The sequence below is a fragment of the Carassius auratus genome, chromosome 9 (assembly GCF_003368295.1).
Source record: "Carassius auratus strain Wakin chromosome 9, ASM336829v1, whole genome shotgun sequence".
Classification (NCBI taxonomy): Eukaryota; Metazoa; Chordata; class Actinopteri; order Cypriniformes; family Cyprinidae; genus Carassius; species Carassius auratus.
In genome coordinates this window covers 7,803,016-7,827,663 of record NC_039251.1, presented here as the reverse complement: position 1 = coordinate 7,827,663, position 24,648 = coordinate 7,803,016, and the positions used below count along the sequence as shown (strand labels likewise).

Here is a 24,648-nt window from a genome sequence, read left to right as displayed (position 1 = left end):
TGTCTGTCTGTCTGTTTATCTGTGTGTGTGTGTATCTGTCTCTGTGTCTGTCTGTGTGTCTGTCTCTGTCTGTCTGTGTTTCTGTCTCTGTGTCTGTCTGTCTGTGTGTCTGTCTGTGTGTGTGTGTCTGTGTGTGTGTCTGTGTCTGTCTGTGTGTCTGTCTGTGTGTCTGCCTGAGACTCATTTAAAGTTTGTCTATGCATCAGTCGATTATATTTCAAAGTGGCAGAAGTTGTAAACCATAAACAGCTAAACTGGTCTTTCTTTCTATCAATGCTTGCTACACGCTGGAGATCTGACGTGTTCAGTGCAGTCCAGGCCATTGCGACTTGTTTGTTGATGCTTGTGTGTGTGGGTTTGGCAGAACATGCTTTTAACTTTGTATTCTGCTGGGTTTCTTGCTGTGATATCATGCTGTTTGTGTTTTGTATCCTCAGACACTGCTGATGGAGTTTCTCAGGAGCTCTTCTCTGCTGGTCTGGTCAATGGTCATGATGTGGTTGTGGGTAAGTTGCATGTGCATTAAATTCCAATGCACTGCCTCGTTCATCTCTAAAACAGGGTTTCTTTGGGCCTTAAAATGATCTTAAGAAGTCTTAATAAGCGTTAATTCACTGTTCCACAAATGAAGATCTTAAAGGGACACTAAGTAGGAATTACTCCCATCTAGTGGTGAAATTGTATTTTGCATTCAAACTAATTTTGCTCTCCAGCGCCTCGCTTTTTCAAATGCACGTTGCATCTACGGTAGGCGATATGTACCAAAAAGCTTTGACAGGATGTCTTCTAATAGCACTTCGTCGAGTTTTCCTTCAGGTGAACGGGTGTGTTATTTCAAACAAACTGCAACATGACAACTAACAAACGAAGGTTACAGTACGAATTACTGACTGTGGAAAACATTAAATATTGTAATTAGTAGTTATGTCTAATTTATTCGTTATATTTTCTGAATTATATGCATTGTTAGATATAAAAAAAAATATAATATAGATTGTAACACTGACTTACCTGTCGAGAAGAAAACTGGCCACTTCAGCGTCTCTTTTGAAATCTCTATCCAGCATTAGCTCTTTCCACCTAGAAAAAGCTTCCCCGACATTAACTCGTGTTTTCTGTAATCTACGGTCACGTTTCCTTTTACGTTCTATTTTTGACTGTTTTGGCGACTATGTTTTCTTCTCCTGTGCCGGGGCATATGTATGGTCCATAATAAGAATGCAATCCAGACTTTTAAACTTGCCGGTGCAGTTTCAAGCGCCTCTCACTGCTCTGCACCTGCGTTTCTGGCTCTGACCGAAAACGCGCTGTGGAAACGCGTTGGTTTAGTACTTTTTGTCCCTCTCTGCTATTATAGTTTTGCAAGATGGCGGAACTACATGGAAGCCTCCGTCGACCTACCCGTCCCATGTATATAAAGATAATAAATTCTTCATTTACGAGGATTAGTTTAAACATTGGCATAGGTATTTGTACACCACTGAGGGCATATTTATGAATAAAAATATTGATTTTAGATAATAAAATACCTAAAAAGTTACTTATTGTCCCTTTAAAAGGTCTTGAATCAGATCAGAAAGTCTAAAATTCATACTTATGGCAAGAAATGTTGAATATAAATTTAAAATCAAGATGCCTTACTTGACATGCAAAATGAAGATATGAAGTCTTGTTTTCTAAGAAACTGAGCAAAATTGGTTATAATGCTTAAAACATGAAATATTTTATGCCTACAACATGAAATATGAAAATGTGTTTTTCCTTTGAATTACCTTGATTTTTCTGAGCTCATAAACTCACTTCAGTTTGATCAAATTCTTCAGAAAATCAGACCTCTTATGTAATTTTGCTTCTCAAAAAATGTTTTAATTAAAAGATTTCAGACATTTGTCTTGGAAAACAGACAAAATACTGAGAAAAAGCATACTGTAAGTTTTTAGCAGTGTGCTCAGAAGGCACAATAAATGTTATTTCCATATTTCTAGAAACCCTGTATTATCAGTTACAGTCTCTGTGCAGCAACTTTATTTTACCTGTATGTCTGAAATGCAAAGCTTTTATTTACAACAAACATATTTTTTATACATTTATGCATTTGGCAGACTCTTGTCTAAGGTGACTTACGTTGCATTGAAGGTGGACATAATATAATAGGTATTTTTAAATGTATGTTTTAATGAATATTAACATTTTAATATTAAAAATAGTATATAAATAATAATTACCAATATGAATATATATTAAATTGTATGACTTCTGACCATTACGACAGCTCGTGATGCTTCTGGTTTTGTAATGGAGCTCATTCTGGCTAAATCTGCAAGGAGAAAATTGCAAAAGGAAACAATTCCAGGGGTCATTAGTTCGCTAAACACTGAGCGCAATATGCTAGGTATACAGATGAGTCGCTCTGCTCTGAAAAGATCTGGCCATGCATCAGTAATGATATAACTGCACCAATTAATGCATGTACTGTAGTTAAAATTCACGGCTACACACAACTGGGCTAGTAGCCCTCGGGGCAATTTGAGTTCAAGACCCCTGCTTCAAGCCATTTCAGAGCAAATACATGAATGCTGAGATACTGCATATCCAGATATCGTTTGTTTAGCTGTATCACTCAGTCCTAATGTCAGTATCTCTTTCTACATGTGTTTTCCCAGTGGCTGCTAACATACAGAAGATTGTAGAAGACCCAATTTCCTATAAAGTATTGACCTTCAAATTGGTGAGTATTCAGATGCTAAATGTCACAGAAAATCTTGCAGGATTCCCATGACTCAGGAAAACCTGGGAATGTCATGGCCTGGAAAATAATGGGAATTAATTGTAAAATATGCATATACATTTTCTAGTTATGCACATTGTATTTATTTGGGTAGAAATTGTGGGAAAATCTTAGTGGGTGCAATCTGTATATACATAAAAAATAAAAATAAATCTAATTATGAACAACTGAATTTTATATTATTTTAGAATCATTAAAATACATTATATATATACATACATCTGATTTTAATTTTAGCTTAGTAAATTTGTTGTGTGCTACACACACACACACACACACACACACACACACATACACACACACACACACATATATATATATATATATATATATATATGTGTATGTATGTATGCAGTTTTTACACATTTTTGTTGTTGTTTAACTAATCAAGTTTAACTAAATCAAGTTGGCAACTACATGAAATAAAAAAAAAAAAACATTTGTATACATTTATAGTTTTTTCAAGGAAATATTACTTATTTTTATTTCATACTCAATATAGCAGAAGCTTTTTAAAAACACAATTACTGGATGAATAACTAGATTTTACTATTCTTTTTATTAATTTTTATTTCTGAATTGTCCGTTTGTATTTTCATTTAAAACGTAATTTTAGTAATTTTGTTTATTTTTGTTTTTTTATTACTTTATTATTTTTATTTTTATATTTCTAGATTTTTTTATCTTTCAGTTTTAGTTAATTTAACAGACCAACTTGCCAAAATAAAGTAAGTACTTTTTCATATTTTATTTAATCTCAGTAACATTTATTTCAAGTAGTGCAAATGTTTTTTAATGGTTTTAGTTGTAGTTCATTATAATAAACTTGTAGTTTGTAGTAAACTTGTCCAGTGTAATTGAGCCATTCCAATTGTTGTTTTTTTTTATACAATTATGAAAAACTGGAACAGACATGGCCTTTTATTTTTCAGAGACCAAAAGCAGCTTGTTTTTTTATGTGATGCTGTTTATTTGACTGATTGTGCATTGAATATGCAGAGCGTGCGTCCCCCAGGTCTAACACAGCCATTCATTTATTATTTGCTGAAATCACGTCTTTGACAGCATAATGAATTTTCATTACATAATTCCTTATTGATTACTCTGAACACACAGCACTGAACACTCAAATCTGAGAGATTATTAAGAGAGTGTTTAATGATGCCTTTTAATGCCTTTTAAAAAATGACAGAACTGGGATATTCTGGCAGATACACGAATACCCGAATTAAAATGTCATCGAGGGTTCCCGTTAAATGCATATAGATGAAGAAGAGAACGCATTAGAGCGCAGGATCTTGTAGGAGTATCTGTGTGGAGGATTAGACACACATAGTGCTGACTTTAAGTGAATACTGTTTTATTGGATAGGATAGCGCTTTGCACTGTTCTCATGAATCTTCTGGTGAGATCATGTGTGGAGAGGTGTGTTTCCTGTAATGTGAGGTCCATAGTGGAGTTAAAGATAAAGTTCACCCAAAGATAGAAATTCTGTCAATGTTTACTAGCACTTAAGTCGGTCCATAATTCCTGTGTAATAAGGTGAGGATGTACATACATACAACATACAGTTCATAATGGAAGCAAATGTTTATATCACAATATTTGAATAAACAATAAAAACAAAAGTTTTTTTTACAATAAAGTTGTAACTATAAAAGAAAAGTTGTATTGTTTGATAATATTAATAAGGCCTTTTATAAGAATTAAGTCATGAAAGTTCAAGAACGAAGAATAATCATAATGCTGCAAGATGAAAAATTAAAAAACTCTTATTATAGTCTGTATTCGAGACTAAACTCTTGTATTTGTAACTTTATTCTTTAAAAGTTTTTTTTTTTCATATGATATACACGTTTATGAAAATAAATGAATAAGATTATCTATTACAGATTTTGTTAATATACCTATATATATACACACACACACACACACACACACACACACACATATATATATATATATATATATATATATATATATACATATATATATATATATATTAGGGGTGTAACGGTTCACAAAATTCACGGTTCGGTTCGATACGATACACTGATGTCACGGTTCGGTTCGGTTCGGTTCGATACGTTTTAGATACAGCAAAATGTAAAAACATCTCAACTTTTCAGAATGCCGCAAGCGCACCGCGGGTCATGTGACAAGAACTAACCAATCAGCTTCATCCTTTCCCGTAACAACGTTGAGAGCTCAGCCAAGATGAAGGAACAGCTGATCATAGTTGTATATGGATTGCAATTTTGAAATAAATTCAGTAGCAGAGCTACTGCAAGCGATTTTTAGAGCTGCAAATCCATTTATCCTTCGCTGAAATTTCCGCGTCTCATGGAGAGAGCACGTCATTGTTGCTTAGCAAAGACAGACGCCTCATGAGCGCTTCTGCCCGAGCGCTTTGGAAAGGAGGAGAAAGACGCGCTTAGCGTTTTCCATGCGTTTTTAGGCACGATATGTGAACGGCCCCTAAGGCGCTCGCTCACTCAGCACGCGCTGAAGGCTCGTTGCAAAATGTCTAATGCATTTAACAGACCAGAAATATAAGATCCTAAAATAACCAACAGGTCTGGTGTTTGGGTTGGATTCCCTGTAAGCTATAGTGTCTAAATGCTGCAGGGATAGTTTGCTGCGTGCATGTTTCTCCTTTTTTTCGTCTTTTCCCAGATAGTACTGACGCATATATCCCAGATATTCCCGCTGTTTTTTTTTTTTTTTTTGTTTTTTTTTGTAATCCCGCTGGTGTACCCTGTCATGTTGCAGATGCGACATACCGTTGTTTTTTTATCCACCACTCTCTTGCCATCACCATTATAGCTTAAAGGGAATCCAAAGTGCACCCAAACACCAGACCTGTTGGTTATTGGAGGATCTTCTCATTTCTAGTCTGTTAAACGCATTGGCTATTTTGCAACGAGCCTTCAGCGCGTACTGAGTGAGCAAGCGCCTGCTGAGTAGCCTAACATAAACATATAAGATGGTGTTTTTTTCTTCTTCGGGAGTGTCAGGGGCGTTGCCTGTTACGTTGTTTGGGTTATTGGGCTACCTTGTTGAACGCATATCATTATATTTCTTTCTCTCTCTTTTTTTTTTTTTTTTCAAATATAATTAATTACTCCAACGAACCGTTCGGTATACATAATGCGTACCGCGTACCGAACCGAAAGCGTCGTACCGAACGGTTCAATACGAATACGCGTATCGTTACACCCCTAATATATATACAATAATTTTATATTTATATAATGCTCATTAGATCTACAGTATATGATCCATATAACAGTTTACCTAATTATCTATTAAACCTAGAAGAAAAAATGCAAATGCAAACAATGAAAGTTTTTTTGGTTTTTGTTTGTATTTACCATGATATTGTCCACCTAGTTGTTAGAGAAAGAACAACAATGTAAGTTTTCTTATGTTGCATCATTCTAGTTTCATGTTCAAATTAAAATCCAGTGTAAAATAAATAAATAGCAGTTGTTGTATTTTAAAGAGCTGTGTGTATGTGTTTGAAACAACTCATGATGGTGAGTAAATAATGACGACATTTCCATTCTTAGACGAACTCTTCCTAGACAACACTAAGTGTTGAGGGCAGGTCCCGGTGGACGTTTAATCACTGCATTCGATGGAGACGCCAGTTAGCCGTAAACAACATCTGCGTGTTAGCAGTCGGCTCATTCTGAGAGCTATTTCTACAGCATCTGCCAGCTCTTACACTTAACTTCACCCGCCGACCCTCCACAGAGCTCCCAGAATGCATTTCTCACTCGCACCTGGAGTGTTTCGAAAAGCGCATTAGGAAGTGTGGAGTTTTATTGTTTAATTCCAGCTTGAGCGTCCCTGGAGAGAACTTCACATCATGATTAGAAAACAACTCTGAGAAATGTGCGTGGTGTGTGTGGGGAATTTCTCAGGCGGCCCGGTCCTATGATCTCATTTACTAATGTCACTCCTGACTACACTGTGTGCAACTCAGACAATTAGGCTGCTTGGATATTGAACCGTGAAGAAGACTTATGTTTGTGGTTGCTGTGTGCACACGTGCAGGCTCTGTGGCTTGAGCGTAGCAGTTTATTTGCATTAGAGCTGACGCTGAACGCTGGAAACACATTGATTTCAATGGAGATGGTGCATTGCAAGGGCTTGTTAAAGTGATGTTGTGTCATGCAAATAAAGGTTGGTCTTGTTTCTCCAAAAGCAAAAAACAATATGGTTTGTGAATAAGCCACACATTTTAAGTTTGATATCTAAATTAGTGATTTTAGTCGCACCAAAGTTGTTGTTTTCTCATAACATGAGCTTGCTAATAGCTCACTTCAGAGTTAGGCACAGAGTACAGCGGAGGATTTATTGTTTTTAGATAAGAAGTTACTCCACTAAAAAAAAGGAAAATGTATTTTAAATAAAATAAAAATAAATAAAATATATATTTTTTAATTTATTATATTAAAAAAATATATCATATTAATTTTAGTTAGATTTTTTGTTTTAAATGAAAAGCTTTTTATTGCATGTTTCGATATATGGTTTTAATGTAATGGACATTTACATTTAATTTATTTATAACTTTATTTTCATATTTTTTTAATAAAATATTTAAGTGTAATATGTATGTATGTATGTATATATATATATATATATATATATATATATATATATATATATATATATTTTTTTTTTTTTTTTCTTTCTTTTTTACATTTAATTAATTTTAATACAATAAAAATAATTTAATGAAAAGAAATGTTTGAATTATTTTTTTTATTTTAAATTAAAGTTTATTTTTTATTTTTTAAATTGTGTGTGTAAAATAAATAAATTATTCATAAATTAAAATGTAAAATGTTATATATATATATATATATATATATATGTGTGTGTGTGTGTGTGTGTGTGTGTGTGTGTATACCTATGTATAGACAGACACACACACACACACGTTTCTATCATTTATCATTAGCTGTCTATAGTTGACTCTGCATATGCTTATAAATATTCCACATATCACTTTTATTTTACCATTGTCTACAATATGTCCATCAGAGTGCATGTGTAAGTGCTCACACACACACACACACACACAGAGAGTGATAGAAGTAGTCCTTCCTCCCTCTGTGAGTAATTCATGCTTCACCCAGGAGAAATGTGAGTTACGTCTGCCAGGAGTTTTATGGTCAGACCTTTCTATGGGTCACAGTCCTTCTAATTTAGCAGGAGCGTGAACTCAAGCCCTTATTTCACTGCAGTGTTTTTCAGAGAGAGTAGACGCTGACCAACACATAAATACACACACACACACACACACACCTCTGTCTAAGATCAGTCACTTGACCCTGAGCGGCTGATACTTTCTATGTCTCCTCCAGAGAAAGCGATCGATTTCCTCCAGACACTCGGGCTGGTGTCACCTGTGATAAGATGATCTGCTCTCTGCCCAGCACCACTCCGTCTTTAGACACTTGTCAAAGACTGACCACCATTTCAATACTTTTTCATGTTTTCTTCTGCCTTTCATCCTTCAACATCCCTTTTTGAAGATATTAGTTTTTGCAAATGAAGTCAAAATGGCAAGTAAAGGGGAATAGAGGAATGATCCGGTTCAGTACAAGTTAAACACTATTGAAAGAATCTGTGGCATTATGTTGATTACCAAGAACCTTGAGTTGGTTTGTTCATTCATTGTTTTTCTTATATATATATATATCTATATTGCCTGGTTTAATTTAAATTATGCCACATATTCTAATATCATTTAGTTATTATTTGATAGTATTTAGTAATTCTTACTTGCTTAACATGCATCTGTTTCTTTGTGTTTGTGTCTCCAGGCGTCTGGTTGTGACATCACAGAGATCCCAGATGAGGTGAAGTTGATTGGCTTCGCCCAGTTGAGCGTCGCCTGATCGCATCTCTTTACCACAGCAGAGGGAGAGCAGGAGGACGGAGAGAGGGAAGGGTCAAAACTCCCTCCTCCTGCTCACATTCAGGTTTCTGTTTCCTCCCGAATCACCTGCACTCCTCCGTGAATGTTTGCACCTGTTCAGTCAAACACAGCACTCTTATTCAAACACACACTCACCACGCTCGTTCCCAGATGCTGTATGCATTTCACCAAAAGCTGGATTCCCAGAATTCAAAGCAGGAGCTCATTATCTCAGGAGGCAATAGCTAGTGAAACAAAATGATTATTTTTTAAATTATTATTATAATTATGATTGTTATCGTGTTACCTCTTAGCTCTTACCACATTGTTATTAGTATTATTATTTTTTAAAAGCCTTTTATTTCACAAGAGTAGTGCAGATCGTAGACCACAAGACTGAAGTGGAGACGTCTCCCTCTGAATGTAAAAAGCACATTTTCATTCTGAATGTTGACGCATTTGAACTGTATTGTACATAGACCTTCTGATGTCCAAAATATGGGAATATTTAGTTGTTTTAGTTCCAGCTCGAAGAGAGAACCGAATGCTGCCATGTGCAAACGTACTGCTTTCTGTTTTCGGGACAGTGTTGATGCTTCGACGCTAGAGGTGCCTTGTTTTTGTTTAATCTGTGCCTAAGAAACGTATGTTACAGTAGATCGTCGGGCAGATTCGCTCATATTATTCTGCGTTGAAGTTAACAGCTGATGCACTTTGATTTCATGCGGTGCGATGTACCTGCACCTGTGACGCTTACACCCTAAATATTCACGTTTAACCCGTTAAAGCTGACAAACAAGCTCATCGCTACCACACAACACACCTTAATCCTGATGTAACGTATGCACAAGACGAGCGATGATTACTCGTCATTTTTACAGCACTCGAATGTTTGTTTTTGAGCCCAGAATGCATCTGTCTATCAGTGAACGTGAAGTATTTCGTAAAGGAAACCAAATGTCTACTACTGAACGATAGAAAAGCCATCTGTGTGTCTAAAACCAGTACAGTCGCTTGAATTAAATGATTCTGTCCTCAGCCCAAATGTAAATAAATATGAAATAATTTATTATTATTAAGTTGAATTGTGTTGACTATGTACCATGCGTGTTCCCTCCCTACTATTCATCCTCTCTGTAATCAGCAAAGATATAAGCTTTCTGCGAAGGTACAACAAATAAAACGGAACTGCTACTATTGAACTGGAGCATGGCTGTGTTTTGGAAGAAAAGGGATCTTAGCTGTATAATGTGATTATGATATTATCTTTTGCCTGCCTCTGTGTGCATTCTTTTTTATACAGTAATTGCTATAATTTACCACCGGCAAACCCTCAGAAAGAGATTTCATTACAGTGTTTTAGTAGCTAATCGTCTCCTCATGAAATGGGGAGAAAAACGATCAGATTTTTGTGAGATTTATTGTGAGCACTTGAACTAGTGGGGTGGGGAATTTATCAAATATCTCAAATGATTTTGCTGGAGATATAAAATTAAGCAAAACTGATTTTGATGTGATATTTTATTTTTATTATTATTTTATCTGTTGGTGCATACTATGCATGAAAGGACTTAATAGTTGTACTTGTTTCAGAATTATTATTATTATTATTATTTTTCAGAAATATTTAACTTGATTTTAATAGCATTTTTCTATAGTAGATTAAAATATCAACTTTTTAAGCCATTGCAGAGCAAGTGCATCAATATATGTGCATCCTAATATATGTTTATCTTATATTTATATTTTTAGCCTTCAATTTTTTTTTTTTTTTTTTTTTTACTTTTCTTTTCTTTTTTCAAATGTTTTATTTCCACAATTAAAAAAATAAAAAATAATTTACTTTCTGTCCATCAAGCTGTAGAATGGGGTTCAGATGATGTCACTTCTTGGGTAACATTTTATTTTTATTTTATTTTTATTGTAACAGAATATCTTATAGACAGAATTTGAATGAAAATGTGGGAGATCATATAATTTTGCTGTTTTTGGTTGTTAAAAATGGCATACTTTTATAAAATAGGCTATATAATGAAATGAATGTCAGGTATGTCAAGATTTTAATTGCTGGATCAGACCTCAGAGCTTGGACTAGCCAAAGGCACGTTTTAAGGTAATGGGACACCGAAGTGTGCCACTATTCAAGTTAAGTGCCATTTTCTGACACTGTATTCACCCAAGATGCTGATTGCTTTTAATCCCTCCCTGACAACAGCCTCCTGGAAGGCATCCCATAATAGACACCCATTCCTGATGGAAAATCAGCTGCTGTGAAGTACTGGCTCCATTGGGACACGTTTAACAACAATGGCAAAGACTGTCTTTATTTGTCACGGGTGCTGACGGAGTTTGGCACGTCTCGAGCTGCCTGACCAGTCTGCCAAGTGCCTCTACTGTGGTCATTTGGCAGGACAAGTGACTGGTAAAATCCTTCAAGGATGGAGAAGGTGGGTTGGACATTTTGCTGGATCTCCACAGCACATTTATGCTGTCACACATGCATAAAGGTTAGATGTCAGATTCCAAAGAGACAGAAATGTAACGGAATGGGTTTCTAAACAGGCTCATTGGAAGTTCCAAAGTTAGTTCCAAAACAAGCTGATGTTTTACAAATCAGCTCTTTAAATGTATACCGATGAGGTTCCAAAGCCATTGGAAAATGATCCAGCCATACGGCTGCAGATAATACCCAAATTTTCTGTAAAACTTGTTACTTTAGGAAAACACATTAGCGTTTATTGAACATCACTGTCTATTATCATATAGCTGCTGCTGTTTTTTTTTTCTTCCTCTCTCTCTTTTTTACGTTTGGTTAAAGGGGTTTTATTACACATAACTGTACATTAAATTTGGGGTTGGTACATTTTTAATTTTTTTTTTACGTCTATGATGCTCACCAAGGCTGCATTTATTTGATGAAAAATACAATTAAAAACAGCAATATTGTGAAATATTATTACAACTTATAATAACCATTTTTTATGTTAATATCTTTTAAAATATTATTTTATTCCTGCCATGCAAAGCTGAATTTTCAGCACCATCATCTTCAGTGTCACATGATCCTTCAGAAATCATTCTAATATGTTAATTTGCTACATTGATGAATTCTATAGGACTCTTGATGAATAGAGTTCAAAATAACAGCATTTATTTGAAATATTTTTTAACATTATAAATGTCTTTGCTTTCATTCATTTATTGTGGGCCAACTGAATAAGATTATTAATTTCTTTAACTCTTTGACTTGAGTAAATTATTTTATTATCCCTTTAGAATCTTGAATATAAATGAGCAAAACATACAAATAAAAAGATCAACGCTTACGAAAAAAAAAAAAAAAAAAAAAAACGCTGTTATATATTGTCATGTAAAAATACACAGTATAATACAATAGTACCCATGGGGAATAATATATGCATTTTTGTTTTCACAGTTTAATGTCACGCGTCCCCTCAATTACTCCAGACAACAAAAGAAACATATGAATCACATTTTGGCCTCTATGAAATCATATTCCAGAGAAGAAGAAAAAAAATCACTTTCAAGTTCATTATATTCCACGTTTACACTGCGTTCCTTACACAGTATTTTTCTACAGGTTTACCATGTACAGTAAATACTCACTAAATGACACCTGATACCAAGCGTTAATGAATTTAGATATACAGATTTACAGTATAACTACAAACATTAGCTGTGCTGAAGCAATGATGTTCAACTTCTAGGAGTAAGAAAATAATTTTATACTTATAAATAAGGAGCTATACATCGCCGTTGTCTTTTTCAAGAAAAGAGGTTTCTGAACGTGTTAACAAATAATAGCAGGCGCTTCCACATACAGTAAACAAAGCAATGGTACTTTCATTTGTACAACCAGAATAATGTGCAAAGAAAACTGAACGCTGTGCATCTGAACCAAAAGAAACTCCTTCACTAGTTTTAGACTGGCACAGTTATAATATTAAACACGAATTGCACATTTCCCAACCGGTTCTCAACGAGCTCAAACGATGGGCTTGGCGTGTTTCGAAATCGTTGACATGCCCCAGAAGGAAGTAAGTGTTTCTAAGAAAGAACTACAGTTTGTCCCAAGGCTCTGTGTCCTATCTGTGCGCCATGGGGATTTAAAAAAGGGCACAAATACACATCCTCGGGCAGCTCCCACTAACACTTGAGATGCTTCTTGCTGGTCATGTCATTCCAGATACGATGCATCTCCTCAGGGGAGATCTGGTGTACGGTAATGACTCGACGGTACCTGCAAAGACTGTAGGCCATTTTCCAGTGATTGAAGCCACTGTTCTGATACGGGTGAATGGCCAGCTTCCTCAAACACACCCCGACATAAACGTCCTCCAGATGCAAGAGTCTGGTGTGCAAGGACGTCTTGTAGATGAGCTCTGCAACGTCCGCTGAGAACACGTACCCAGTGCCGGAGCAAAATGGCGGGTACTTGCTCTCGGGGTAAAGGTCTCTGGGCATGTACCACTTGCTGCGCATGTCCCGAATGGGTCCGCCGTTGATGACGTATCCCGTGAAGTACCTCCGTCGAGGTTTGGTGGCCGGCTTCAAGAGTTTATACACCAAGTTGTCCATGTTCACGAAGATATCGCTGTCGGTTTTCATCACGTACTTGGCTTGGTTGCAGAAAGTGGCCACCCAGCGCATTCCCATCAGCGTTTTGAGAGTGAGATTGTGGTACGAGTCGATGAAGTCCTCCACTACGATGTCGTGAAAGATCTCGCTTTCTTGCTCCACCATTTGGTTGAGTACTGAGTCCGTGCTGCGTCCCAGAAGAAAGAGCGTAATGATGCGGAGGTCGCTGAAGGTGCTTTCGTCGCCCCACGTTTCCCTGATGGCTTGGCGGGCATTGAACTCTTTGTGCGTGGTCGTGATGAGGATGACGAGGAAGGGCACGTTCGTTTCGCATTTCTTGGGCTCGTTGATGATGAAATCGAAGGCGTGGGGGTTCAACGGACGCGTCCGGATGTTGCCAAAGGTTGTGGTGGCGTTGCTCTTGTGCGCTTTCGCTGTTTTACGTGCCGGGACGGACAGTTGGCTCACATAGGATGACGTGGGACGGGATATACTTAAGTACCACAAAGCGCTGGCCCAGCAAACGACCGTCAACACGTAGAGGCATGACACTTTTGAAGGCATTGTGATGCATTTACGTGCACTTGGAGCTGTAGATCTCGAATGGTCTTGCAGCCATTAGCGATGGTACCTCAGGCAGAAATGCAGAACAAAACGGCATTTGTTTGCAGCCTGACGTCAGCTGTCAGAGCTGTCTTCTCTTCATATGAAATCAGTGGGATTTTGCAGCAGGGTTTCAAATGCTCCCTGACACTCTTCCGCATGTTCCACTGAAATCTGAAAAACAAAACAGCAGTTGGTTTCAACTAGAGGCCAACTGACAAATGGGTTCTTCAACTGAAGGACCTCATGATGTGAAAGATAGATTTTTTCAGCTGCATATATGCATCTGGAAGATGCTTATAATGCATTCATTGTATATGCAGTAATTAGCATAAATCTCCAGAAAGAAATCTAAGCATTGCATAAAGTCAGGTTCACAATTATTGTTTAATTTTGTTCACATACAGTATAAGAGCTAAATGTTTATACACAAATTTAGGATTTCTCTTTTATCACTCCATAAATTAGAGAATAGTCAGCAGTCAGAAAAAATAAGTCTAATGAATAAAATGCTATTTTTAACTGCTTTGTTTTAAGGAAAAAAGATATGAATACAACTGTAAAGTTTGGTGCATGACATGTAAGTGAAAAACAAATAAAAAAGCAAAATAATAAAATTAAAACTTAAATGTGTATTTTCATGGTTTTCTTTCATCTAGTCTGCCCAAAATCTCTAAATAGACCAGTGCAGGAAATAACAATGGTATTGCCTGTTGTGCCTTGTTTTTTTTTTTAAATCAACAAGTTGGAAAATTTGAGATGAAATGGTTTGCAAGAGTGTGACTAAAATATGACTTCACGTGCCCTGAAATGCAAGAGACATGGACTATTTATACTTGTTTTTTCAGAAACTTGAAAGCAATTAAAATTCAGTCATTATTTATTCACTCTGACGTCATTCCAAACTCACTTCATGGTGTAAATAAAGTAAATAAAAAATAGTATTTTAACTTTTGCCTCAACTATCCTTTTAAGAGGAGAAGGAAAAATGCAACCAAACGTGAGGAACAAGCCTACCTAAATATTTGAATAGATAGTTAGCTAAATATTCTGATTCTTATCGACTGCCATTGCTGGAAATTGTTAATGTTTGAATGAATTAAATAATATGAGGTGGAGAATGTGCATGTGTTTGAAAGCAGCAGTCATCTGTCGTGTTGCCTGTATGGAAATGAGAGCACTGTGTGATTCCTGCTCTGAAGTTTTCAGCTGTTTAGACTTTTGATAAGGAAGCTGTGTCTGCAAATAGCGGCTTTCTGGCTGAATCTTCTTCTCAGTGGGGAAGATCACCAATCAGCACATTTATGGAAGTGAGAAAATATAACAGGGACACTTTGCAAATAAATAATTTATTGTAATATAATCCAAACAAAATTTAACTGGCTGAATTATTCGCTTCTTTATGCGTAGCTAATTTGTTGTTTGCAATCTACTGAAAGTCTGACCGGGTAAATAAATATTTTGTTGTGCAAGGCACACACAAGTTTACTAAAAAAAATATAAAGTGAAACTTTTTTTTTTATTATTAATATCATGGAAAAAAGGAAATATAAAAGTACACACACACACACACACATACATATAGTTATTACCAAAAATGTGTTGTGAATTATAAACAGGTGCTGGTCATATAAATAGAATATCATCAAAAAGTTGATTTCACTAATTCCATTCAAAAAGTGAAACTTGTATATTATATTAATTCATTACACACAGATTTTTTATTATTTATTTATTTTAATTTTGATGATTATAACTGACAACTAAGGAAAATCCCAAATTCAGTATCTCAGAAAATTAGAATATAACTTAAGACCAATAGAAAGAAAGGATTTTAGAGATCTTGGCCAACTAAAAAGCATGAACATGAAAAGTAATAGCATGTAAAGCACTCAATACTTTGGGGCTCATTTTCCTGAATTACTGCAGCAATGCGGCATGGAGTCGATCAGTCTGTGGCACTGCTCAGGTGTTATGAGAGACCAGGTTGCTCTGATAGTGGCCTTCAGCTCTTCTGCATTCTTGGGTCTGGCATATCGCATCTTCCTCTTCACAATACCCCATAGATATTCTATGGGGTTAAGGTCAGGCGAGTTTGCTGGCCAATTAAGAACAGGGATCCCATGGTCCTTAAACCAGGTACTGGAAGCTTTGTCACTGTGTGCAGGTGCCAAGTCCTGTTGGAAAATGAAATCTGCATCTCCATAAAGTTGATCAGCAGCATTATTTCACAATCATCTCCAGGGTGCAGTTATCCCTATTGCTTGTACACGTTTTTTCTAACACATCTTTTCCTTCCCTTCGCCTCTCTATTAATGTGCTTGGACACAGAGCTCTGTGAACAGCCAGCCTCTTTTGCAATGACCTTTTGTGTCTTGCCCTCCTTGTGCAAGGTGTCAGTGGTCGTCTTTTGGACAACCGTGAAGTCACCAGTCTTCCCCATGATTGTGAAGCCTACAGAACTAGACTGAAAGAACATTTAAAGGCTTTGCAGGTGTTTTGAGTTAATCAGCTGATTAGAGTGTGGCACCAGGTGTCTTCAATATTGAACCTTTTCACAATATTCTAATTTTCTGAGATACTGAATTTGGGATTTTCCTTGGTTGTCAGTTATAATCATCAAAATTAAAAGAAATAAACATGTGAAATATATCAGTCTGTGTGTAATGAATGAATATAATATACAAGTTTCACTTTTTGAATGGAATTAGTGAAAAACTCTTTGATGATATTCTAATTATATGACCAGCACCTGTGTATATATATATATATATATATATATATATATATATATATATATATGTGTGTGTGTGTGTGTGTGTGTGTGTGTGTGTGTGTGTGTATGTATGTATTCATGTGTATATATATATATATATATATATATATATATATATATATATATATATATATATATATATATATATATACACATACATACATACATACATACACACACACACACACACACACACACACACACACACACACACACAGTAGATTATCATATAAATTATACATGCTTTTACTCACCATAATAGTATACAGATGAAGGATGCATCATCTAGAGGACAAAAAAACATGAAAACAATTATGAAGCACAAAATATCATAAAAAAAAAACACCCTGGTAAAAAAAAAAAAAAACATGGATAAGATCTGTATAGAATAACATTAAAATATAAATAATTTATAAAGGATATAATAATATAAAAACATTTAAATGTAAAGCCTGTCACAAATAATATATAGACACTTTTAGTTAACACACTTAAACTCTGCTCTGAAGCTCTGTGATGAGAAAGCATCATGAAACAGCTCATGAAGGAGACTGAATGGAGAAGTTACCGTATTTTACGGACTATAAGAGGCACTTTTTTTCATAGCTTGGCTGGTCCTGCGACTTATAGTCAGGTGCGACTTATTTATCAAAATTAATTTGACATGAACCGAGAGAAATGAACCAAGAGAAAACATTACCGTCTCCAGCCGATAGAGGGCGCTCTATACTGCCAGAGATGCTGGTCAGTGTTCCTGTAGTCTACACTAAAAACATAGAGCGCCCTCTCGCGGCTGGAGATGGTTATGTTTTCTCTTGGTTCTTGGTTCTGAATAAATGTGACTTATAGTCTGGTGCGACTTATATATGTTTTTTTCCTCATGACGTATTTTTGGTCTGGTGCGACTTATACTCAGGTGCGACAAATAGTCCGAAAAATACGGTACATACGGCAGCCGCTCAGCTTTAAACAGAGCTGGCAGTGATGAAGCATGTGCAGCAGGAGCTGATCTTTCCACACACCGAATGTGGCCAAGATTTGATTTTTGGGAATGCTACAGGTCTAAAGGGGATATTAATACATATTTCAATCAGTGATTTATTTATTTTTTTGCGAGAATTAATTTTAATTAGTGCTATTTGCTAAGCAATCGCTATGATTATAACTCATACTTGGAAAAAATCTCTAACATAAAGTATTACTCTTTACAGTGTAACACACATGAATGAGTTCTCAAATCACATCTCTGTTGAGGAGAGGTGCGCTAGTGCTTTCTAAGCTGCTGGATTTTCACCTGTCAGACGAGAAAATCCCATAGACTGACATTGAAGGGAGTGTTCTCACAACTTTCACTCATGCTTTTTTCAAATGCTAGGACAGAGCATTATTAAAGTAATGTTTATGCAACATTGTTATAACATTATTAATATTTGATATTTCATGACAATTTAATTTTAAATAACGTTGAGAGAACGTTCTGAGATCAACATTCTTCAAACATCCTTGCAATGTTGTTGCTTCTTAAACATCCTCCATGTTGAGTGAAAACTTTATTAAGAATAAAATGAGTATTATAACAAATGTTATATTTGGGGTGAAAATGACGTTTGTAGAATGTTGTAAAATAAATTTGAGTAACCTTTAAATAACATTCTAGTAATGAGAAAACTGGACATTTTAACGTTATTAGAGTATTATAATAACATAATTACTGTTATAAGTGTTCATCGTCTGTTTGACTATGTCTTATTGATTTTTCAGTACATTTCTGCATTATGCACATAAACTGACAGTCATTATCACTGATAAGCTACTAATAAATATTGTAGAAACTTAATTTTCAGTAAAGTGGCTTTGCAGCGATTTGTATCGTAAAAAGCACTTTACAAATACACTTGTAATTGAAAAACTTGAATTAAAAATACATTTATTTTATATTTTGGGTGAAAATAATGTTATTGAAATGGAAACCTCCCACCGTTGTGTTTGCATGTGGAAGAACTACTCCAATTTCCTTCATAAAGCATAAAAATGTAGTCAATAAATGTTATTACATTTTATAAATCTCAACAGATCATTAGTTAATGTACATTCAGAGAGCTGCCATGAAACTTTGATATATTTCCATGCCTAATCACATCTGAACGTACTTGAGCTAATGATCTGTTAAGTATTGTTATAATGTTTATTAATGACTTCTTAATGAAAGGCAGATCTTTAAGAAGATCATTTGCTTATGCAGAGCCATTCTATGGAAATTTCGTAATTTGGCAAATGCATAAATGAATCCATAAATAAATGTCAGTTTTCATGCCGACTTCAAATAGCTAACCATCAAAACATGCTGATATGAACGCTGCCATTAAACTCCACAGTAGTTCGGCAGAACTGGTGACCATCTGACGTGCAGAAATGAAAGAACTATCTCTCACCGCTAAACTCACATTGAGTCCAGACTAACTGGAAGTAAATGTCAATCTATGAAATGACTTTAAAATTACTCTGAAATCTCTGCTGCCTCAAAGGTATGACATGAAAACCATTTTATATGAAGAACAGGCGAGCGGATGGCATTACTTAAGCGTGTATCCACACACACACACACACACACACACACACGGTCGCTATCTATATTGGAAGTGTAGTGATAAAACTAGTGTTATCTTGTGTTCATATCCACATTCTAGTGTAGCAAACTCCAACATATTAACCTGAATGAAAGTTTCAGCTTTGTCCCAAGATAACATCATTCTCCAGGCAGCCTACAAGATGAGCTGCCAGCACCAAACACACACACACACACTGAATGAGATCATTTCACAATCACGGCGTGTTTATCAGAAAAACAGGGAGAAAATTCTGTCTGTAAAAGCAGATAACGACCTCAAAAGGCCGAATGCCCCTGTTAAAACAAGAAACGGCCACAGATCTTGACTCTACTCAGATAAGCAGCGTGTGGATTCAATTTATTACGTGGTTTTAGTGCGAGACGCATTCAAAGCTCACTATTGGACTGAACGCATTTTACGCTATTGATTTGCTGCGAGGGGTTTAAAGCGCATTTGATTGACTTAATAAGAAATTGTGGCAGGTTTAATATTGCTGTAAATAAATCCAGCACATACAGCCTCCAAGATTAAAGTTAACATTGATTCACAATTCGCCCAATTTACTTTCTTTATACACATTCCTGCTCTTATTCTGCAATTCTTCAGTGAATCTCATTGTAAGGTGAAAAATTTAATTTGCTCTGTATGTTCAATGACTTCTCATATTCTGTGTTTTGAATACCTTAGCAATCCAAAAATGTAAATAAGGATTTTTAACAAACACCTGCCACATTTTTTCTCATTAAATGTCGTTTAATGCAAAACTCATCACATTATCATTAAGTATATTGCATGTAACTTATGGAATCCATGTAAAATTTTTACAAATGCTGTTTGTGTGTAAATGTATGTGTATTCTATATACAGTTTTTTTTTTATACATATTTATATATAAATTCAACATCAAAACAGCACATCCCAGCTGATTTGAGGAAAAAAAATATCAGTGTCTGACATAAAAAACTGATAAATATACTAATAAATATATTGTATATATATATATATATATATATATATATATATATATATATATATATATATATATATATATATATATATATATATTGATAGAGAGAGAGAGAGAGAGAGAGAGAGAGAGGCTACTATAAAAATACTACATATACACTAATAAATATACTATTAGTATTAAAATTGCACCTTGTAAAGAAAGAGAAAATACTTAAAGAAAAGGGATTTTCTAAGAAATAGTTCATTAAAAAAGAAATAATTAAATAAGAAAAAAAAACATATATATATATATATATATATATATATATATATAAATCCCAATCCATCTTCATATTATTAGTGACAGGTGCAGATTCACCCAGACACAGAGCCTGACTCATCCTAAGAGACACCTATGCTGTTTGCTACAACTATAAAGATCATTCTTAGGGACAAAATTTGGCAAAAAAAGTAGTTTTATGGCCAGTCATTTTTCTCAATTCAACCCACAATTGGCAGAAAAAATACAGCAGATTGGCTTTTAATCATAAAAGCATTTTCATTCTCTTTTGCATTGAATAAAGCCAGGTTCATATCTCAGTGACTAACACCTTCTCTAATATTTTTCATCAATAGTTTTGCATAATTACTAGCCTATTACAAATATAATATTAAGCGCCAATATGCTGTGCTCCTCTTGTAAATGAGGCTGTTATCTGCTAATTTCTTTCTTTAGGGGCTTGATAGAAACACTCATATTGGTTTTTGTTGCTACAGAATGAAAGCGTAAGGTGCATGCACTGCTTTTGTTTCATAAGCTGATGAATTTGTAAATGAATGGATTTATTCATGGACCCCCATCTAAGGCTGAATCAATTGAGAAAATTAAACATGCATGCTCTAGTCTATTCAGAGCGTTATGAACACACTCTTCATCTGTGCATCATATAACTAGCATCTCGCACAACGTGCAAAACATTACATGTACAATTCATTATAATAGAATTTGGAGTTTGTATGCTAATAGCTAACAGAGTAATCATTAACGTACTAATATAGCTTTTATTAATATCATTAATTACAATTTTTTTTTTTTTTTCATTTTTATTAGGTTTTGTTTATACAAATTTTAGTTTAGTTACATTAAGTTTTTAAACACTAGTTTTAGTTATTGATAATAAAAAAACACTAACAAGCATAAACATATACAGTAGCATTCTTTTAGAATTACATTATTAGCATATTCTTTAACATTTTCTGTTTTCTGTTGATTTAATAATTTAACATTAGTTTTATGTCAGTTGTTTTGCATTTGATGGCAAGTAAAAGTAACTTTCTTATGGTTTAGGATTAAACTTTACAAAAAGATCTCAATACTTAACTAATGCATTATTTACTAACAACAAAATGCATTTATTTCAGTATTTATAAATCTTTTTAAACATTAATGAATGGAAATACAGCAGCTCAGGTCGATTAAATAATATAAATGGATGCAACTTTTAATTTTAATAACGCATTAGTAAATTTCAAAATTAACATCTACGATTTGTTAATGCTTTAGAAGTATTTTTAATAGTTAGTTCATGTTAACTAATGCAGTTAAATAATGAACTAATAGAACCTTACTGTAAAGTACTTTTTAGTTTTAGTCAATGATAAAACCCCTATCACTAATAAGCATAAAAATACATATTACGTAGCATTGACAATGCATTTAAAACTAGGTATTTTGTGATAAAGGCACTCTTTGTTCTCCAATAAAGCCTTAATATTGTCTGCCTTGGAGCCATGGGTCTAAATAGCTTTTTAGTGTTACTCAATCTCTCCTTAGCACTACAGCCAAATGTAACAATGATGAGCATCGATGGGAAATGAAATAAAGAGAAAAACTGCTATATGTAATGCTAATTGATTCAACAGGTGCGCTCATTTGTGTGATTGACAGGCGATCACTATGGCAACAGTACACCGGGATGACAGCCAGAGACTCACAGAATCCCACACAGTACTTAGAGCTGTCACTCACACACACACACACACACACAAGTATCGATACATCTGCCAAACACACAGCCATCCAAATGTTCACTAAATGATAGTAAAACCATTCTCTCCAGCATCCGCTTTGCAAATGACTCACTGTCTGTTTACATGTGCACCAGCAGTGTGATTATTGCCAAAAAGAGGGAGGAAATACTCAGATGAAGAGGTTTTAAATGACATGGGCGAACTATCAATTCCGTGTGCATGGTTGTTTTGTATTTCAAAACCCATTTTACAATGTAAAATGTTCATTTGAAATGCAACAGGCCTGTCTGTTGTATTTTCCAGCTTTGAATGCAAAATATTACCCGACCTTCCTCACTTTGTCCAAATGCTCCTAAAATACCACCATTGGCAGAAACATGCAGCAGATTGGTTTTCAGTCATAATAGAATTTTTAATCTCTCTTGCATTGATTTAACCCGGCTTCATATCTCTGTGACTAACCCCTTCTCTAATAGGTTTCATCAATAGTTATGCATAGTTACAAGCATACTGCAAATATATCAAGTGCCAATATTCCAATAAAAATGCCTCCAATGTGGTGCTTCCTTACATCAATGACACACTCTTTAATTTTTTTTTTTTTACTTTTATTGCACTTTTTTGTGCAATAGCATGTATTACTATAAAGCTACAAATGGTCTAAATTGTACTTTCATTTTATTTCACTACATTTAAAAATAAATAAATAAATAAAAAACCTTAAGCTGTGCTGAAACTTCTTTACCTAATTAGCTGCTCCAGGTCAATAATGTTAAGCCTTTTACAAATTGTATGGCCTTTTAAAAATAGCCTGTAAATATCTCATTATGGTATATGAACACAAAATCTTGGATTCTTTTTTCGATTTTATTTAGATTTTTTCAATTAGCACAGGTTTTTGTATTTCTTTCTGAAACTGAAACTGCTCGTAGGTCTCAATGATGTGAGCTTATGCACCTCACTTCTTCAATGTAGAAAAACATGACATTGCTTGGCAAAAGTCTTTCAGCTTTTAAATATTTTAGTCCAGCAATCCAATATAAACACTTAGCTGTGGCATTTCTTTAGATCCAGATACCTGTGCTATGTATCCGCAGTGTTTAATAACTTGCATAATTGTTAGTCTCATGTATATGTTGTAAAGGAACATTTAGAAAGGAACATTTAAATGCAAAAGGAATAAGAATTGGGGTGAATCAATAAATTATGAATAATTTACTGCCATTGTGTGGATAATATGTAATACATAAAAAGTAACAAACAACTTAAAAAAAGAAGCACATGACCTGTGCTAATTGAAAGAAAATGTTGACAAAAAATGAAATAAAAAATTGAATCCAATATTTGGTAATAACACGAGAGATTTATAAATAATTTGAACGCCAGTCATTTTTGACCGGTAACATCACGTTTAACAAACTGGGGGAAAAGTACAAAAAATATCCAAATTATACTTGGTGTGAGCAAAGTCAGTATGTTTTAGTTCAATGTAATAAAAAATAAATAAATAAATAAATAAATTTATCTGGGCCAAATTGACCAGAACACAACATAAGGGGCAACATTTATATTATTAATGCTTTTGGAAAAACACATGCATGCTCTAAATTATCACATCTCCATGTCAACATTAATTTTTTCAGTTCTCTAAAGACAATGTAGTGGACTTTATCAAGCTGCATGACATAATTAAAACCTGTTTTGATGGCTGTTAATTATTTTTATTTTGCTTTGTTTACAAAAGCATGTCTAATCAGTTAAGAAAAGAAGGACAGGCAATAAACAGGCAAACTTAGTCAAAAGAAAAGCTCTAATTAGTCCAACACCATTTTTTTTTTTTTGCAAAACACAATGCAGTTCCTCTGTTGAATTACAATTCAGTTCCTCTTAGTGTCATTGCATGAGTTATCTACGACCAGCTTCTACTAGCACCATCCACAATATTTACCATTATTTAAAAAAAAAAAGTTAAATAAACATAAGTCGCAGCACACTGCAGAAGAACAAGCAGCCACTGAGGAAGACATTACCGTACCTGAAATCTAATGAGATCCGCTGGAGCTAATGCATTGAAACTGCTAAACTCCCAAGGAAATGTTAAAAAAACAATGCTTCCTTCAGTTTTTACAGGCTGGATCCAAGCTAGGCCCAAACTCATTCAAATTTTGACTTGCATTGCCGAAAGCAGTCAGCCTCTTCCCAATTGGCATGCATTGCAAATCATCCAGCAAAGCCATGTATATTCATGAAAGGGAAACACAAGTCATATCTTGAACCTCGGGGAGACGTTTCAAACCAGTGAAATAATTACACAAAACAACCAGGAGATAGAATGTATATGGTGATTTATGGTTCT

At 34.8% G+C, this 24,648-nt stretch overlaps 2 protein-coding genes across 5 annotated transcripts in view; one reads left to right on the top strand and one right to left on the bottom strand.

Moving 5' to 3' along the window:
* The window catches only part of LOC113108265 (STE20/SPS1-related proline-alanine-rich protein kinase-like), a 59,094-nt gene extending 49,170 nt beyond the window's left edge, over positions 1-9,924 (top strand). The window contains exons 16-18 of the mRNA XM_026271194.1: positions 438-506; positions 2,664-2,728; positions 8,632-9,924. Of these exons, the coding sequence (XP_026126979.1) occupies positions 438-506; positions 2,664-2,728; positions 8,632-8,706 (209 nt within the window). The 3' untranslated portion in view covers positions 8,707-9,924. The remainder of the gene's footprint in view (positions 1-437; positions 507-2,663; positions 2,729-8,631) is intronic.
* An 873-nt stretch (positions 9,925-10,797) lies between these two features.
* The window catches only part of LOC113108264 (beta-1,3-galactosyltransferase 1-like), a 144,410-nt gene continuing 130,559 nt past the window's right edge, over positions 10,798-24,648 (bottom strand). For all 4 annotated transcript variants that reach the window (XM_026271193.1, XM_026271190.1, XM_026271191.1 and 1 more), the window contains exons 4-5: positions 16,959-16,989; positions 10,798-14,102 (exon numbers count right to left, since the gene is read on the bottom strand). In XM_026271193.1, the coding sequence (XP_026126978.1) occupies positions 12,894-13,889 (996 nt within the window). In that variant the 5' untranslated portion in view covers positions 13,890-14,102; positions 16,959-16,989 and the 3' untranslated portion in view covers positions 10,798-12,893. The remainder of the gene's footprint in view (positions 14,103-16,958; positions 16,990-24,648) is intronic.